Source organism: Adiantum capillus-veneris, chromosome 30 (assembly GCF_014529385.1).
Source record: "Adiantum capillus-veneris isolate H3 chromosome 30, ASM1452938v2, whole genome shotgun sequence".
In the NCBI taxonomy this organism is placed as follows: Eukaryota; Viridiplantae; Streptophyta; class Polypodiopsida; order Polypodiales; family Pteridaceae; genus Adiantum; species Adiantum capillus-veneris.
This window is the reverse complement of record NC_140960.1, coordinates 66035762-66053485: the sequence shown is the minus strand read 5'-3', so window position 1 is coordinate 66053485 and position 17724 is coordinate 66035762. Positions and strand designations below refer to the sequence as shown.

At 43.1% G+C, this 17724-nt stretch overlaps 1 protein-coding gene and 3 pseudogenes across 1 annotated transcript; 1 reads left to right on the top strand and 3 right to left on the bottom strand.

Moving 5' to 3' along the window:
- Window positions 1-339: 339 nt before the first annotated feature.
- LOC147418113 (uncharacterized) lies at window positions 340-861 on the bottom strand (annotated as a pseudogene).
- Window positions 862-1091: 230 nt separating this feature from the next.
- On the bottom strand, window positions 1092-1833 carry LOC147418112 (uncharacterized). The gene is made up of 2 exons (XM_086507069.1): window positions 1271-1833; window positions 1092-1164 (listed from the first exon to the last, which is right to left on the bottom strand). Exons 1-2 carry the CDS (start codon window positions 1831-1833, stop codon window positions 1092-1094), a joined length of 636 nt encoding a protein of 211 aa, XP_086363195.1.
- A 1666-nt stretch (window positions 1834-3499) lies between these two features.
- On the bottom strand, window positions 3500-4490 carry LOC147418111 (uncharacterized; annotated as a pseudogene).
- A 4773-nt stretch (window positions 4491-9263) lies between these two features.
- LOC147418110 (uncharacterized) lies at window positions 9264-10133 on the top strand (annotated as a pseudogene).
- Window positions 10134-17724: the final 7591 nt, after the last annotated feature.

Here is a 17724-nt window from a genome sequence, read left to right as displayed (position 1 = left end):
TGGGTGCCCAGAATGTGGGCGATCGGGCAAGGCACAGGCTCCTATACCCCAACAACACGTTCGTCATGCCCTCAGGTATGTTCTGAGTGATTCTCTGTAGAATTTTCTCCCCGTTGGAATTCCTCCCTTTGCATAGCTCTTGATTGTAACCTCCATGAAGTGCCAACCATACCAGTAGCATAACCGTCATCAGTGTGCCCCCACTACTTACTTGGGGACCCCACGCCCGTACACCTGCTAGTAATCTCATCCAAAATTGCCTGGCATACAACCCACTGCCCGGTGTCTAATAACCCCATTCGAGCCAATACCAGTTAAGGTATAATAGTATGTGCCTAATCACTCCCACAACACAACTCCCTGAATGAAAGGCGGGATGGTGCTCATCGGAGCCCGCCCTCTTGCAATGCGTAGCCGTGTTGCATTCGCACTCAGTGGCTCGCCTGTCTCTTCGAGGCTCGCCCGTCTCTTCGAGGGGAAATAAATCCGCCATACATAACGTGCCCCAGCATTGCTGTTCTTCTCGTACCTGCATATCTCACCCTGCACCTTAGTTGTTTGCTCGCCCTCCAACTCAGCCTGATACCTCCTGGTTGTGGTACATCCCCGATTATGCGATCTAGTCCCTGGCTGCCTGGTATGATGTTGAGTCCACCTGACTCACTCCGCATCCTCTTGCAACCTGCCTTGTCGAGGTGGGATCCAACGGCCATGTGTGGCCTGCATTTGTGCCAGCACTCGTCTTGCTACATTCCGTCTATCAGAACCAGCAAATGGCTCTAACCCTTCGGGCTTAATCCCGCATGGGCCAAGTATATTCCAGCGTGCTATCAGCTCAGCACCTCCGCGCATTCGGGTCATTTTGTAAACAAATGCATCCCCGCATGGGTAACCTTCTCCCGGGTCCCATATGCATACCTTCACCTCCAGTAGGTCACTATCCACAACCCCAAGCATCCCTACTTGCCACACATGACTCGGGCAGTCGCATTTTTTAACACCCATCATCGAACCACGCGGCGCACTGTAACCACGCGGCGATTAATCCCACTGGGTTTGCCTCAGCTAGCTTATGGCTCGCATACACTAGTCTATAAGGCCCCTTCAGGGACATTCCCAATCGGGTCTCCATGACCTCCTTTGTGACCCAATGACCTTGCACCACTGTCAATTCATAACCCCAGTCACACCTTGCTAACCACCTTTTCCGGGTAATCCCACAATCATCCTTCCCATGTGTGCTCCAAGCCAGTAGGCTTGTTTTGCTGACCTTCCTATTTTCCCGACCGCCATCTGGTCCAAGCTATTCGCAACCATACTGTGAACACCATTTTCTGAGGGGTTCGGCCTCATGCACACACCCCAACTCAGCGGTATACCATAGGTTATACGCATATCAGCAGACCCTGCCTGGCTCACATCCTTTATCTTCACTTCACAATCAAGCATCACGACCACAGTGCCACATTCTAGGTTTGCCACATCTCCTCTCAATTCTTCGCATACGAATGGCTTATTGCCATGGACTTCCACAATCCCCTTCTCGGGCAATTCGAAGGTAGCAGCCTGTAGGTCATTGCGTGTCGCATGCTCTAGCTCTCCCCTCTCGTGTGGGGGATAGGAGTTCGCAGGGTTCACCCTGTGCTCCTCCTCAATTTCTTCACTGGTACAATACCCACCATTTAAGTATGACCCGCAAGCCAACAACTCCCCATCCAACAGGGTATGACTAGCACTACTTCTGGTTTCATGCAATAGTTTTTCCTCATAATGGGCATCAACATAGCCGAGAAACATCGCATCCAATTTCTTCGTCAACTCTTCCTCACTCATGCATTCTTCTCCTTCGTCCACACACGGGAAATCCATACATTCTTATCCTTCGTCCATACACGGGGCATCCGTCTCCTTCTCTTCTTTTGATTTTTTTTCCTCTTTGCTCAGCTTGGCATGCATCATCGACACCTTTTCAAAAAACCAGGTCATCACTTGCTCTTGCCGACGGAGCTCGGCATCCATAAGCATTTTCTTTCTCTTGAGCTCTTTTCTTGTTCTTCTACTTTCCAGCCGCATCGCCTCTAGATCCTTGTAGTAACTCTTAGTCATCCTCGAGAGTGTCTGAGTTGAGGTCTACATAGCCTTTTGCACCGCATCCCAGTCATATCCTAGCTTTCCTTCACTCCATCCAGCAAAGCGTTCCCTCACGCGTCGTATCGTTCTTTCAAAGCATAAGAGGGCAACGTCCACATTGAACCATGCCTTTAGTGAGGCCATATCCAAAAGCTAGAAAAAACAGATTGGCCCTTAAAACAATAGAATTAGTCAGGCCATTTCTCCTAGGCAATTGCAGCTATGAAGTGACTTAGTGTAGATGCATATCCATCGACAGTAGAAGCTCAACAACCATCGACAGAAGAAGCTTAGCAACCTAGCGTTTTTGGAGACCCATCACCAAGCATTTTTGACAATTTTTAGCATGGCGTTTTTTAGCAATGAAAGACCAGCAGATTGATCCCCTATAGAGTAGCACATTCAGCCCCAAGAAACCTCAGTTTTCAGCCCTAAACCTGCAGATTTTCAGCGTCAAAGACCTACAGAACAATCCTTGAATCAACGTTTTTGGACATCAGATACGAGATTGCAGATTTCAGCCCTTAGGACGGTGTCGTCATCCCCTTCGTCATTGCCAACATAGCCTAGACTTGCATCAGTTCCATGCATTCACCTTGATCCAGTTGGTGCTCTCCTACGCGATTGCAGCTATGAAGTTACACCTGCCTCCAATGGGTTACTAGCATGGAAGCTTTTGATGGACCAGAAAACCAAGGCAATCTTGTTCTGATGGAGGTCGGATGCCCTATTTATCAGGCATAGGTCTATTGGGGTGAATTATGAACCATGGGGCCCTCAAGCACATTCCGGTTATCATGATGTCCTCTCATGACTCCCTGAATTCCATTTTCAAATGCTTGTCAAAGGGAGTTGTGGACTTTCTTGTGAAACAAGTGAGGAAAAATGAATTGAATAAGCACTTGCAGCATCTTTGGAGGAGGGGCCACAGGTCAAGGACCTGAGCATTGGGAAGATAAAGATTTTGATTTAAGAGGAGTGGCTGCTGCAACGAATGCACCTTTTCTAGACCTTGTGCCATCAACACACGAAAATTCTGGGACAGCTGGAAGTGTTGAGGATGCTCATTTGGCTGGACACCATGTACATTTGATTTGTCTCATATGGTCCCAAGCGGCGAAGAGAGGAAAAATCATGCACCCCAACAGTGCATGGTGCACCCTTGCGAGAGTTGCCTACAGCCTGCCTCTACTATACGCTACACCTACTCAGAGAGCAGCTCCGACCGATTTTCACCTTGACAGATAGAGAGAGAGAGAGAGAGAGAGAGAGAGAGAGAGAGAGAGAGAGAGAGAGAGAGAGAGAGAGAGAGAGAGAGAGAGAGAGAGAGAGAGAGAGAGATATGTTAAAAATATTTCTTTATTTCTACTTACCGTGCAGCGTCGCGTCGATGACCCATGAGTTTGCACATTTTCTTGACCATCCACTTGTGACTCCATCCTGTCCCATACTTTGTCTCTAGTGTGTTGAGAACATATTTCTTGTCATCCTCATGCTGATCACTACAGTGCAAAATAAAGCCGATTAGTAATTCAACGAGCAAACTAAAATTTATATTTTTTATGTTAATTAATACTTACTTCCATGGTATATGAACCTGCTTTAGATAAGATGAGCAAAGGTCTCTCATCCGACGTTTGAGGGCGATGCCGGCTCCGAGTTGGAGGATAGCCCCGTCAGGCAAGATGTCGCATGTGACACCCAAGCTGCCAATGCACGTGCGCATTGGTGGAGGTGGAGGCACTGATGGGGGAGCTGGCGACTGAGGCGGTGTCTCACGACTCGATCGGCCTGGTGGCGTGCTACCCTGCCGGTGATGCCTACATGCAATATAAACATACGGCAGATTAGATGAGAGTTCTTAAAAACTACTTGATATTTAATCCATAATCACCATAATAGATATACCTCCGAGACTGACGGCCACTAGCCTGTGAATCAGGTGTCAACTGAGTACTAGGAGGTACATTAGGAGTAAGCCGCCTACTCTCATGATGTGATGTACCTGGAATAGGAGTCCTAAGCAAACAAAGACATCAAGGGAATACATATATTAAGATTTCTATATTAAAAAAAGAATGACATTACTACTTTATCAATCGAGAAGATTACCGATGTGCTATGGTCTGATATGCATGAGAGGAAGTCTCCACTCTTGCGTGTGACTAGGAGGATGTACCCTCTGCAGGACGTACGGGCAAACTGAATCGCCCAAGAAACTCGATGGTTCTGTCTAAACTGGCGTCATCCATCTCCATATAATCTGACATAGCCTCCGTCAAAGCCTCTACTGATAGTCCAGTGGTACGTAGCAAAGTCTTGATGAACGTCAACTTCACTCTATGACCTTGGTCACTCATCGTATCTGTATATTTAAAACAAACCATATGTCAAACTAACACAAACATCGTGTCTGCATGTAACATCAATGCAAGTAAAAATATTAATAGATCAAGAATCTACAGATGAGGTCGAAGCAGCCAAGAATGGAGTGGACTACAACAAAATATATCAAAAAAAATGCTACAGATGCTTCAAAAGGTTATGAATCAAATGCAAGATCACGTAGCAAAACTAAAAGAGAAACACGCTCAGTAACAAATTCAATGCAAGAGTAAGATATATGAGAGATTTGATGGTTTGTGGTCGAATGCAGCACGAACTTATAACCATATGGCAGATGTGGACAAAGTGAAGCAGACCTGGATGTATTCCTGGAAAGGACTCAACCTGAGCTATATGCTATTGTTGGCAGCGCTTCTGCTTTGGCTTTCGCTGCCTACTCTCACATGGTATCAGACATTGAGGTTCTTCTCCTAAGCCGACGATCCCCTGCTAATTGCTTCCGTCCCGAAAAACTCCCTCAAAACTGAGATCACTCTCCCTTGGTGGCTGTGTTTTCTACAAACAACAGCATTTTCACCTCTCAGGCTGCGTTTTTTGTGCTACGGAGCCAGATCAGCCAATCGCTACTCCCTTCTCTCCCATCCCTGAAGGGATTACCCCAGCCATCGCTACTCCCTTCTCTCTCACCCTTGAAGGGATTACCCCGGATCAGCCGTTGATAAAGCACTTGCAGCAGCGTTTTCAACATTAGACACAATACCAAATCAACCCCTTGAAGCATTGCAAAGAACCCCCGTTTTCAGCCATAAAAACGCAGCAAAACAGTCATTTTCAGCCACCCGAAACAACCCAGAGATTTGCAGAATTTTAGCAGTTAGAAGACCACATATTTCAGCCCTAAATTCGTCATTGCCATCACCGTCATCATCATCAGCAGGTCCCAGGTTGCATCAGTCCATTGCATACGCATTGTACCACTTTGTGCAATAAAAAAGTAGACCACTCTCGCCGAGGAGAGTGGGACCTTCGGAGGAGGGTTTTACAATGTCTCTGGTGTCGTATCTCTCTTCTCTCTATCTCTCAGTCTCATTCACTTGCATGCACAGTGTCCATTCACTTTGTTTGTGATCATAGCATTTTCTCATTCAGAACGAAAGACTCTACCTTCCATAAAAAAAAAAGGAATCTTGAGCACAATTCGGAGCACTCATCTTGAACAAAGCGCAAACAATCATTCCGCTGCACCTAACAGGAGCTTTATGTCCGAGATGTCTCTTGAAATGCAGTGACTGCAGGATATGCCCAACGTGGGCAGGACCAAGGAGCTCTGGTCTTTTTTTCATTGGATGAAGCGAGGATATCTCTCTAGATGTAGTCACATATGAGCAACAACAATTAGAGGCCATCAAGCAGATCGACTCGAGCTTTTAGGACAAGTGGCTAGGCCGTCACCCTCAATGTCTCACCTACAACTGCCAGCTTATGATAGCCTACAGTCCTGCTCTCTTCTAGATGCAATCACATATGCTCTAGAATGTTTTGAGCTGATGCAGAGAGATGGCATCTCTCGAAATGCAATGTTATCTCAAGGAGTGCATTGATTGCAGTACTATCAGGTCAGGAAGGGAGGGATTTGTTTTCAACAGATGTAGAGAGAGGGCATCTCTCTTCAATAACAGATCTTGAGTTTAACTCGTCGGATAGATCTTTGAGGTCTCTTGGGATAGTTTCCTACGACGTTAGAATCCTCTTCTTTTTTTTCTTCTTCTCTAAATGCAATCAAGTACACTTGCACCTTGAAGGCATATGGTATTGCACAAGATGCTGATATGGAGAAAAGAATTCATTTTGATATTGTTAGTCAGTGGTTGTGCTTGGCACTACCTTGGTCGACATGTATGCCTAATGTGGTGCAGTCCATAGATCACAAAAAGTATACTTAAAGTAAGAGGTCAAGACAAGGGTTCAAGAGACTTCGCCTATAGGCTCGTTCTACTCGTTTCGCCCACTAATAGTTGGGAAGGCTTGTTGGGGTGGGTTGAAGAACGACACATGGGCTTGCAGTGGAGGCAGCGTGGATTGTGGGCTGAGGTCAAGACAAGGGTTCAAGAGCCTTCACCTCTACATGCTCGTTCTACTCATTTTGCCCACCACTAAGAGCAGGGAAGGCTCGCTGGGGTGGGTTGACAGACAACACGTGGGCTTGCAGTGGAGACAGGGTGGATTGTGGGCTAAGGCCGATGCGGAGGACCACCCTAGGTGGGGGCACCTGGCTACAGAATCCTCTTCGATTGCCCTGGCTCTTCATTTTTTGACAGTAGGAGTTGGCTTGTGCTCCTTTCTCCTTCGGAGATCAACATGTAAGCCTCGGTTCCTGGCATTCTGTTGGGTTTGGGAGGGGGGTGGCTCCAGTGGGCAGGGGAGCCCCATTCGAGTGGCACTCTCAGATCCATGTTGTGGTTTGAAGATGGGATTGGCTCCTTAGCATCCAAGAGGTTCTTCTCGCGGCTTAGATCGAGAGGGTTTGTGCGTGGCAGCCGTGCATTTGAAATCAGTGCATTTCAAAAGATGACATCCTGGACAGGAAGCTCATCAAGCACTTTTTCCGCTTTATGAAGTGCACCACATTTGGCATACATGTCGACCAAGGCAGTGCCAAGCACAACGTTTTCTTTCAACAACCACTCACCTACAATGTCATCATTACTTCTTTTGCCCATATCAGCATCTTGTGTACTGCCACATGTCCTCAAGGTGCCACTATACATGATTGCATTTGGAGAGATACAGTCTCTCTGCATCTGCTTAAAAAAGCTCTCTCTCTCTCTCTCTCTCTCTCTCTCTCTTCTTGACCTAACCTTGTAGCAATCAATGCACTGATTGATATAACATTACATCTAGAGAGAGACCCTCACTTCGCATTAGCTGAAAATAGGCTAGAGCGTATGTGATTGCGTCTAGAGAGACACCCTCACTTCATCCACTAAAAAACGACTAGAGCTCCTTGGCCCTGCCCAAGTTGGGCATATCCCCCAATCAGTGCATCTCAAGAGACGACATTTCAAACAGAAAGATCCTCAAGCACTTCGTGTGCTTCATGAAGTGCACTACATATGGCATACATGTCGACCAAGGCAGTGGCAAGCACGACGCCCCATTCCATTGAAAACATCCTAGAGCTCCTGAGCCCTGTCCAAGTTAGGCATATCCCGCAATCAGGCGACATCCGCGACAGGAATCTCTTAAAGTACTTTTTGTGATCGATGAAGTGCACCCACATTAGGCATACATATCGATCAAGGTAGTTCCAAGCACAACAATTGAATAACAATATCAAGTGAATTCTTTTGTCCATATCAGCATCTTGTGCAATACCATATGCCTTCAAGGTCGACTCTGTAGATGAGCTCGCTGATGAGTTTCGACTCTTTGTTAGCCAAATGAGAGGCTGCAGGTTCTCATTGACTCCCCCAACAGGAACCAACGCCTAATTCTCATGGACTGCCACCATGTCCTTCATGATGGTCGGAACAACACGTACTGAGATCTCTCTCTCTCTCTCTCTCTCTCTCTCTCACACACACACACACACACACACACACACACACACACACACACACACACACACACACACACACACACACACACACACACACACACACACACACACACACACACACACACACACACACAGGCACAAGCACTCTGCTATCACATGAGAGGCTGCCAAATGAGAGGTTGCAGCGCAGTTGGCCAGGGTAGCCATGGCACTAGCAAATGAGGGGGCGATGAAAGGCAAGAAACACTCGGGCAACTCATGCAAAGAAAACACATCATCTAGCTCTTCTATCTTCACCCCTTCTCCTTCAAATCTCACTACCAGACTCGATGGTGGTGAAGATGATGATGGCTCTTGCATGCGCTTGCGTTGTTGACATTGTTGCTCGATGCCTACAACTCCATCTTCGACTGGTGCTTCTCGTTTCACTCTCTTCTTCTCTTTGTCTCGATCATATGCCAAAGCTGCCTCCTCAGTCGTGTCAAAGGTCCCTAGCCAAACACGGGGCCCTTGCCTTGCAGAGTCTCGGATCTCGGCTGCATATTTGCCCCATGGCCGACGCTGTACTCCTCGGTAATGCTTCTTGTTGGAGCTCTTGGCAAGCTCTGTAGGTTCTAATGATGAGCTTGAAGGGGCAGAGCACAATTAGAGGTAGCACCATTTTTTATGCCTTTCTTTGGAGGAGTTGTATTTTGCGGTGTTGATGATCTGGGTGCAAGGTGACTCTCCGTCAATGCATCTTCGCATTTTGGGGTGTGCGGAACCCAGCCTGTCTTGTTCACAACTCCTTTAAGAATGCAATACACCATCATGCCATCTGAGTCATATGCTTGGATCGATTATATCTGTTTTGATGGATGAGGTACCTTGAATAATGCAAAGCCAAGGCTAGTCTAATGTAAAAAATGCACAAAATCTTTGCTAACTTAACCTAATTTATCACAAGAAGTTTTGACATTTTCTTATGTAGGAAAATGGGATCTTTCTCATTGTTTGCATGTACTGTTTAACATCACAAGCTTCCACTCGGGAGGCACCACATACCTAGCTAGTGTGCTTGGGGACCACCAGCCTACCCACTAGGTCGGTGATCCCTGCTAACTAGGTATGCGGCGCCCTTGCTTATAGAAGCCCATGATGTTATGGTAGGTCACAATGTGAGAATTCTTAGGAATTTGTCCAAAAGCTCTTGTATATGGAAATAAGTTTTTTTTGTGTTTGTCAGAATGAGGAGAAAGCAATGCTTTCTTCAACGATATCTGAATGCTTGGACTTTGGAGAGGAGCTTTTCACTATAGGAAGCTAGGAACATAAAGATTTGGTGATTAGGGATGGTAACATAAAGTTCTCTACATCTGTATTTTTTGCCTCTATTGATCAGAGGAGTGAAAGAGTAGCTGGTGAGAGTGCGTGCACTGCCCTTGTTGCAGTGATCACTGATTGGCTACACAAGAACCCAAATTGTATGCCCATCAAGGCCGAATATGACACCCTCATCTGAGAAGGATGTGCAGAGTGGTGGAAGCTATTTGATGTTGAGGCCTACAGAAGCAAGTTTGTGGATGGCCACTTTGACCTTGAGACTGTCATAAACGCAAGAATATGACCACTAGTAGTGGATCATGAGCGTTCCTTCATTGGCTTTTTCCAACCTGAGGGGCTAGATGACACCTACAACTATTTCTTGCAAGGCGCGAAGTCTTTTGAAGAGATTTGGGCAGCATTAGATCTGCAAAGTGTAGGCTTGCAGCCCAATGGGGGATTTCAGCTCTACATTGTGAGCTTGAATGATCATTTTTTCCTATTGAAGGTATGCAAAGAATCTTACTACATTATTGACACACTGGGGGAGAGGCTTTATGAGGGATGTAATCAGGCATACGTTCTTCGCTTTGATAGCAAGACGAGCCTCTACCATGTGCCAAAAACGGAGGCTTCAAAGGAGCCTGTTAAAGATAAGAAGGAGGTCTTCCCTACCAAAACATACGAAAACCAATCGTCTCAATCTCAAGATGTAGGTGTATCCTTCCACCACAACAACACCTGCATCTTAGTTGTTGCCAAGCTGCACATAGGTGTATACACATGCACTGCTTGAAGCTAGATTTTTCCCCTTTATATATTGCGCTCCGCTTCTTCTGTCTATATCAATGCGCACTCTTACTTATATGCTGGTGAAGTTGTGTGATGATGGAGGTTTGCTTTTGAGTTGTCATTGCATATGTGCGCGCGCACACACACACTCTTGTACATGCACGCAGTATTAAGGTCTCCTTCACACACAACCTGCACGCCTACACACATGCACACTCACACATTGAACTGGTTTTTTGAAACATAGCTCTGAACCTATTTTGCAGGCACTAACAAAGTGCAATATTCAAACAAAGTGCAATATCCTTGCTTATACGACTGAAACCTCATCTATGCGACGCATTCGTCATCGGTTAAATGACACCCGTCAATTATTAGTCCCTTGCAAACCCCCCCTATGGCTAGTAGTGATATACTTCTTCATTATCCTCTCTATCAAAATGTATACTCCGTGGTCTCCCTCTGGTTTTTCAGTGTCTTTCTTCCATTACAGATCCAGGTTTATGTGAGCTTGTACCGACTGCACATGTTTTCTTCTTCCGTTGTACTGTCTCTTTGTCACCTTCCATCACAGGCTCCTCATACAAAGGACTACCAGAAACCAAGCCTTTTAATGTACTCGTAAAATGATTTGGATTTGGAGATTCTCTACGTTTGGAACTGGCCATCATTGCTTCTATGGAAGGGCCCGTTCCGATGTATCTGCCTGTGGTGTATCCCAATCTTTTTGCACATTGAATATATGCATTCAAAACATCACTGGCACATGCATCATAAAGTGAGATTTTACGTTTACCACCTTCACTTGCCAGCCAACTAGCATGGATGCTCTCTGACAAGTTTATACTTGGAATTTGAGCTCTCTCCCATGGACTCTTACTGACCTATAAATACAAAACAATTAAAACCATATAAATGTAAATCTCTGTTTTCAAGTATTTAATAAGAACCAAAAAAATGATTGATATACCATTGTCTCAGCGCTTCCCCAATGGGCAATCCGTTGCTCCCACCAATTAAACCATCTCTCTAAAGCCTTTTTATTATGCCCTATCACATATTTCACCCACCATTCTCGTATTGTGGAAGCTATATGAGAGGCCTCATTTGTAGTCTTTGCTAAGCGCCATGCTTCACACATTTCAATGTGATGCATTTGTCTATCTGTAGCGACATGGTTTTTTGTATGTTTGTGTAGACTCTGCTCCCAATGGAAAAGACACGAGCGCTCCCTTCCCTCCATTACATTATTCCGTCCACCATTGTATACAACTCGTATTGCCAGCCAATTTGCCCCAGCTTCATCAGACATAAATCCAACAAAGTCTGTGGGTTCATGCCCACACCTCTCCATAACTGTGTTTAAATTTCTCCAAAACAAGATTTGTGTTTCTTCGTCTTCTTCTTTACATTCACATATTGCAATCACTTTCAATGCTCGCATGTTGTACACATAGAACAAATAAGTAATAACATGTGTCTTATATCAAACATTCTATCTAACATATTTTTATGAATTCACTTACCTAGGATCATAAACCGAGCAGGACATAGTTGCCCATCCTTCAATTCGATGAGTATGATCAAAGTGCATCCAAGCACTACTCAAATCTCTTGTCCCTCCTCGCCTCATTCTATTGACTAGTTCAACTCCAGAAGCATGTCCTTTTGTGGACATTTTGAATACATAACATTTGTCGTTAGGTCCACCTTGGCCTGGAAAACGACTTCCATGAATGGAAAAACACACCGTTTTTGTAGCAATAGTATTTTGTCGTATCCATCACCAACAACTTGACCCTGTTTAGCTTTCTCATTTGACAAAATACTTTTGAATCCCCTATTTTGAACAAGGGGCATCATTTCCTCAAGAAAATGGTTAAGCTCTACATCAGTGGCTTCTAAATCATCTTCTTTAGTCAATGATTGAAATAGCATTTGACGAGCAACTAACATCTGTACTTTTCTAGGACCCCCCTTCTCAATCTTTAAAACTGTCTTAACAAGATTGCGCACTTTTTCAAGAGATGCCCTTCTAGTAACTAGCTGTACATTGTGGTCATGCACTCCCAGATGGATCACCAAACGTGTTATTGTTGTTTCCCTTGGCATCACATAATAGATCATACACTTGCAAACATTTGAACAAGTGACCGTTATGTCACAATAGTGGCAGGTTATTTTAGATTTACCTTCGCTAGCAGGATAGCCCATGCTGACTTGTCTGTCCAGATGTCCATGAAAGAAGGCGTTATTGTATTTCCTTTCATCAAGGTAAAAAGGGCATGTCACTCTGCAACATTGAAGGCTTCCAAGACAATAACTCAAACGCATAGTGCAATCTATGGCCATGTTGGTCAATGCTGGGCGAGAACAAAGGTGACCGTCGTACTTCTGCTCCATACCGAGCATCCTTTTATTGTTGTGAATTGGAGGAAGCTCGAAACAAACATTTCCATTATAAAAATTTGGGAGCTCGTCAACCTTTTTGGGAGTTCCACAAATCTCTAAAAGTTTAGACAACCTGCATGATTTACCTTTTTCTTTCATCCATGAAATGATGGATATATCCTTTGAATACTCCTGCATTGTATGCTCCACCCCATCTTGTGTGTCTTGAAAGGGTCCGGGTGACCTGGTTAGCTCCACTGTCTCCAAAACAACCGTGTCTGTACCTTCATCAATATCAACATTTAAATGTGACGGAGTCGAGCTTTTGTTACATGGTGTAGTGAACATAGAAGAATCACCGACTTCTTCATTTGTTTCTAAAATGTCAGTCACATAAACATAGTCATCTGAATGAAGAATGTGGTAAGCTGAGGATAGAGAATGGTCAAGAAGGTAATGCTTTTGATCTTCATGATCCCATCTAGGCAACACATTGACCTTAGACTCAGAGCTCCCTGTCTGAACGACTGCTTGCAAGCCTTCAAACTGAATAGAAGGAGGCAATAGGATTTGAAGAAAATATTCACTAAGTAGAAGATCTCCATTTTGTAATGAGACTCTATAATCCATATGAGCACCATTAATCGTCCATGAAAGCATTGCTGTAGTTGTAGCTGTCATGTTTGAGACAGACAGGGAGGAATAATACTTGAGGTAAAAAAAATGTCGAAAAGAGAAGGAAGAGAATGTGCATAAGGTACAAAGAAAGTGTAAAAGTATGTAGCTGCAAAAAGTTATTGCTGCGTTCATTGAAAACTGTTCTACATTTAATTCATTCATTGAAAACTGTTCTAAATAGATTTGGAAGATTCACTCTTTAAGATATGCACAATCATAGCCGTTAAGATACATTTGAATCAGCATGTTGTCAAATCCATCTGTTCACCTATCGAGATTTCAAAATCTCCCCAAATACGCGCATATTAAAAAAATGAACATAGGAGTTATAAAATATACAATTTTTTAAAAATTATTTATATAGTATAGAGTATAGTTTTTTATATTCCCAATTAAGCGCTTTAAAATTAAAATGGATATAGTATAGTATATATAAAATATATGGTATTTAAGTATATAGTATATAGTTACATTACATTATACCAGTACCAGGCCAGTCCAGTCCAGTAGCAGTACAGTACCAGTCCTGTCCAGTACCAATTAAGTCCAGTCTAGTAGCAGTCTAGTCTAGTCCAGTACTAGTCCAATCCAATACAAGTCAAGTCCAGTGTAGTCCAGTCCAGTACCAGTCAAGTCCAATCCAGTACTAGTCCACCCAGTACGAGTCCAGTCCAATATCAGTCTAGTCCAATACCAATGAAGTCTAATCTAGTAGTAGTCTGGTCCAATCTAGTCCAGTACTAGACCAATCGAGTACTAGTCCACCCAGTACTAGTCCAGTCCCAGTCCAATCAAGTACCAATCCAGTCCAGTCCAGTAGTTGTACTGTACCAGTCAAGTTCAGTTCAGTACCGGTATCAGTCCAATCTAGTACTAGTCCAGTCCAGTATCAATCAAGTTTAGTCTGGTACAGTACCAATGAAGTCCAATCTAGTAGTAGTCTGGTCCAATCTAGTCCAGTACTAGACCAATCGAGTACTAGTCCACCCAGTACCAGTCCAGTCAAGTACCAATCTAGTCTAGTCAAGTAGCTGTACTGTACTAGTCAAGTTCAGTTCAGTACCAGTATCAGTCCAATCCAGTACTAGTCCTTTTTTATATGTGTAGTAAGAAAGGGTGAACAATTTTTTATATACATACCATTGATAGTTGCTAGAGAAAATATTAAGTATTGTTTTTGTTTATGTTGGAGAAAAGGTCCTTAAATCTCATGTGAGAGCCCTGTATAGGGTGTGCGGGGTTTTTTTTTTTAAGTTGTCTCCGTACAAAGGAGACTCTGGCAAAATTTTTGTAAATTAAATACTTTACACTATCTAATCCTAATTGCATATGTTTTTGGACAATTGAATGTTTGTCACTTGTTTTCTCTATGCAGAGACCAATGTTCACATTGAAGATCATCATGACAATGAAGAAGATAGTAATCCTGATGAGGAGAATAAGCATTCCAAAGACCTAGGCAAGCAAATTTGGCTTGGCTTGATGAAAGATGTTCTAAGTCAGTTTTATGTAAAGAAGAAGACATGGTTCCACTTTGTCGACTCATGGTGCATGAGGCTGTTAGGTTTGCTAGAGATGATGTAGAATGGCTCATTTCCTCATTTGATTTTGTTGGGTATTTAGAAACTATGGGGCATTTCCTTGTGTCCATTGGGGATTCTAGAGGAGATATCATTCCCGTGACCGCAGCAGATTTGGAGGAATGGGGACCACTTTGGCGGGAAAGAAATGCTGAGTTCGAGAGATCACTTGGTAGAGAATGGCACGAGCTCAAAGGAAAAAAGTTTCTGGTATGGGATGGCAACCATAGGCTAGAAACATGGTGGAAGAGAATCAAAGATAGTAAGATCTTTCACCTTTTTCACTCTTTTGTTGTAAATCTTTGTTTTTACAAATGATGATTTTTTTGTGTGTGATAGAGCACTCGGACAATGGTCAATACCATGTTAGTGCTCATTGCCAATTCCTTGAGTTATCTAGAGAAAAAGAAGAAGAGTTGCTTCTTGCACTTGACACTTCCAATGCATAAGTTTGTTAATTTCATGTTGACTCTCATTTTTTTGCAAGCAATGCTTGTGTTCAACTCTTTGTTTTCAATTTTTCTGCAGCATTTCCAGGGCACATGTCATGCCGAACATCACTCATGAAGTTTATATGTTTCAAAGACTTGGCATGGAAAATAAAGATTCAATTCTTCAAAAAATGACCCCTGATATGAGAGAATGGGCTAGGGTGGAGATGACTGTGGAGGCAAGGTATTACCATGGTACTGCACCATGGTACAACACTCCATGTGGATTGATATCTCAACTTGTGTGGAAGGTGATACCTACTCTACATGTTGGGTAATTAATGTAAAATTTTATTATAGTTTCAATATAGTGTTTTGTATTAGGATGAGTTCACTGCATTTATGTCCAAAGAAAGAGCAAAGCTAGATGCACTTGGACTAAATGATGTTGAGAAGAAGAAGAGACTGGACAAGGCCACAAAGGTAGAAGAGGAACGGTTGAAAGATAGGGGCTACAAGTACTTGTCAATCGCCAATCCTCTTAATGGTGATGAGTTCTTCAAGTTGCTTTTTAGCATTAAATGGGATGAACCTGGAATGCTAAAGATCACTAGAGATAAGATTATTGTTTGACAAGCTCTAAAATCACTCCTGAGAGGTATTGAAGCTATTAGTTTCTCATTTTTAATTGTATTCATTCCATTTTGTTTTTCTATATGATTAAGTGATATGTGGTTCTTATTGCTTGTAGAAAGAAGATAATTTTGCACCTCATGAGCCTCACTAAGTCTAAGGATCCACAATATCTTCATTTTTGTGATTACAAGATTTTTAGAAGTTACATGAAAAAGGAGACTTATTGGGCTCACTTGCATGGGGAGGCTACACTTATGATTGAAAGGATGCAAGTAGACGGTCCACAACTTCTTAATTCTTTTGACCTATTCTACAAGATGAGCATGAAGAATCATATTTTGCAGGTAGACGTTTGACCATTGGTTTTAAAAGAATATAGACATGTTTTAATTTACACAAGATCAAGTTGAGTGTGCTTTTTTATTGTTACTATGTATGTAGGCTTTTATTTATCTAATGGATGCGGTGAAGTCTTCCGACTCTAGTGAGAAGATGCCGGAGTTTGTGTTGTCGGCTAAGAGAGTGATTTACAGGTTTGCATCTTCCACTTGCACTCTTTGCAAAAAAAGAGCATTTCATTTTTTTGCCATGGTTTGGTGACAGTAGGTCATTTTGAGAATGATGAAATATCATTTTGTGTTTACAAAAAATCCTTAAATTCCGTGTGGAAGCCCGATATGGGGTGGATGGTTCTTTTGACAATACGCGTGTGTATAATCTCTATGTTGAAAACACTTAAATCTTATGTGGGAGCCCCAGATAGGGTTTATGGTTTATTTTGAAAAAGTATTCTCCATACAAAGGAGACTCTGACATTTTTTTTTTTGATACATGACATTTATTATACCATTGCATTTATATGCTTTTCAAAGTGGATGATGGGTGGCGGGCTCTTTGTGTAAATGGGTTATGCAATGCGTTGAGGCGCGGGAATTGAATGAAGCCCCATTATTCACTAGAGAGTGGATTGATGTATGTGATGAGAATACAATGTTCTCTCCCTCTTTGATTGAAAGGAATCTGACAACATGGGAAGCCAAGGTTTTTCCTTGGTGGTTGGATTATCCACTAGGAGTTATTCCAAAGCAAGAGTTTGAATTACGTAAGAGTAAGTATCTTAACACTAGTGGCTCTTTTATTTTGAGAATGTATATGTCTTACTTTAGTACTAATTTATGTGATATTGTGCTATATAGTTGTTGAGTGAAGGTTTTCAAAATGAGAGTGATGAGTACTTACAGGAGACACAAGAAGAGTCTCTCCCTCCCATTTCTCAAGGAGTTACTCAAAACACCATTGAGAGTGGCTCTCAAGGTACTCCACTAGCAAGAAATGTACTCAAGAAGGGTAAAGGGAAAATGGAGCCTCCAAGTACATCAAGGAAATCCACTCCTTCTTCAATGCCTCCCATTGTGCCATCTACAGAGCCCGGCATGTCCTCTTTGGGAACCACTATACCCCATATGGCACCCTCTTCTAATGTGCCCACTACATTCTCATTGGTGCACACTACTTCGTTTGTTGCAGAGTCTTCACTTGGGCGAGAGGCTTGGGAAAGAAGGCCGATCACACGATCTGTTGGTAAGTTTAAGAAAATTGTTAGCATATCTGTCTTCCATATTTCCTAATTCAAAGCTAATTTGGATAATGCTTGCAGGGTTCCATTATCAAACTATTGTAGATGTTTTGCTTGTGGATATATCACAAATTGATAAGTTTGCCCTTGATAGGTAGATTTTCATAGTGCTTACTTATTTGCATTTTCTTCTTGCATTGTTCTATGATTTTGAACATAATTCATGTTTGGTTTTCTTATAGCATCAACAAATTTTTTGCGACACAGAATACAAATCTATATAGCAGAGATGGTGTGCCATGT

Bases quoted from the DNA above. Each gene is read 5' to 3' on its own strand.
- LOC147418112 (XM_086507069.1), bottom strand. From the start codon at position 1,833: ATGAGTGAGGAAGAGTTGACGAAGAAATTGGATGCGATGTTTCTCGGC. The intron at 1,165-1,270 runs GTCAGCAAAACA...ATGAATTGACAG, and splicing joins GCGGTCGGGAAAATAGGAAG to TGGTGCAAGGTCATTGGGTC.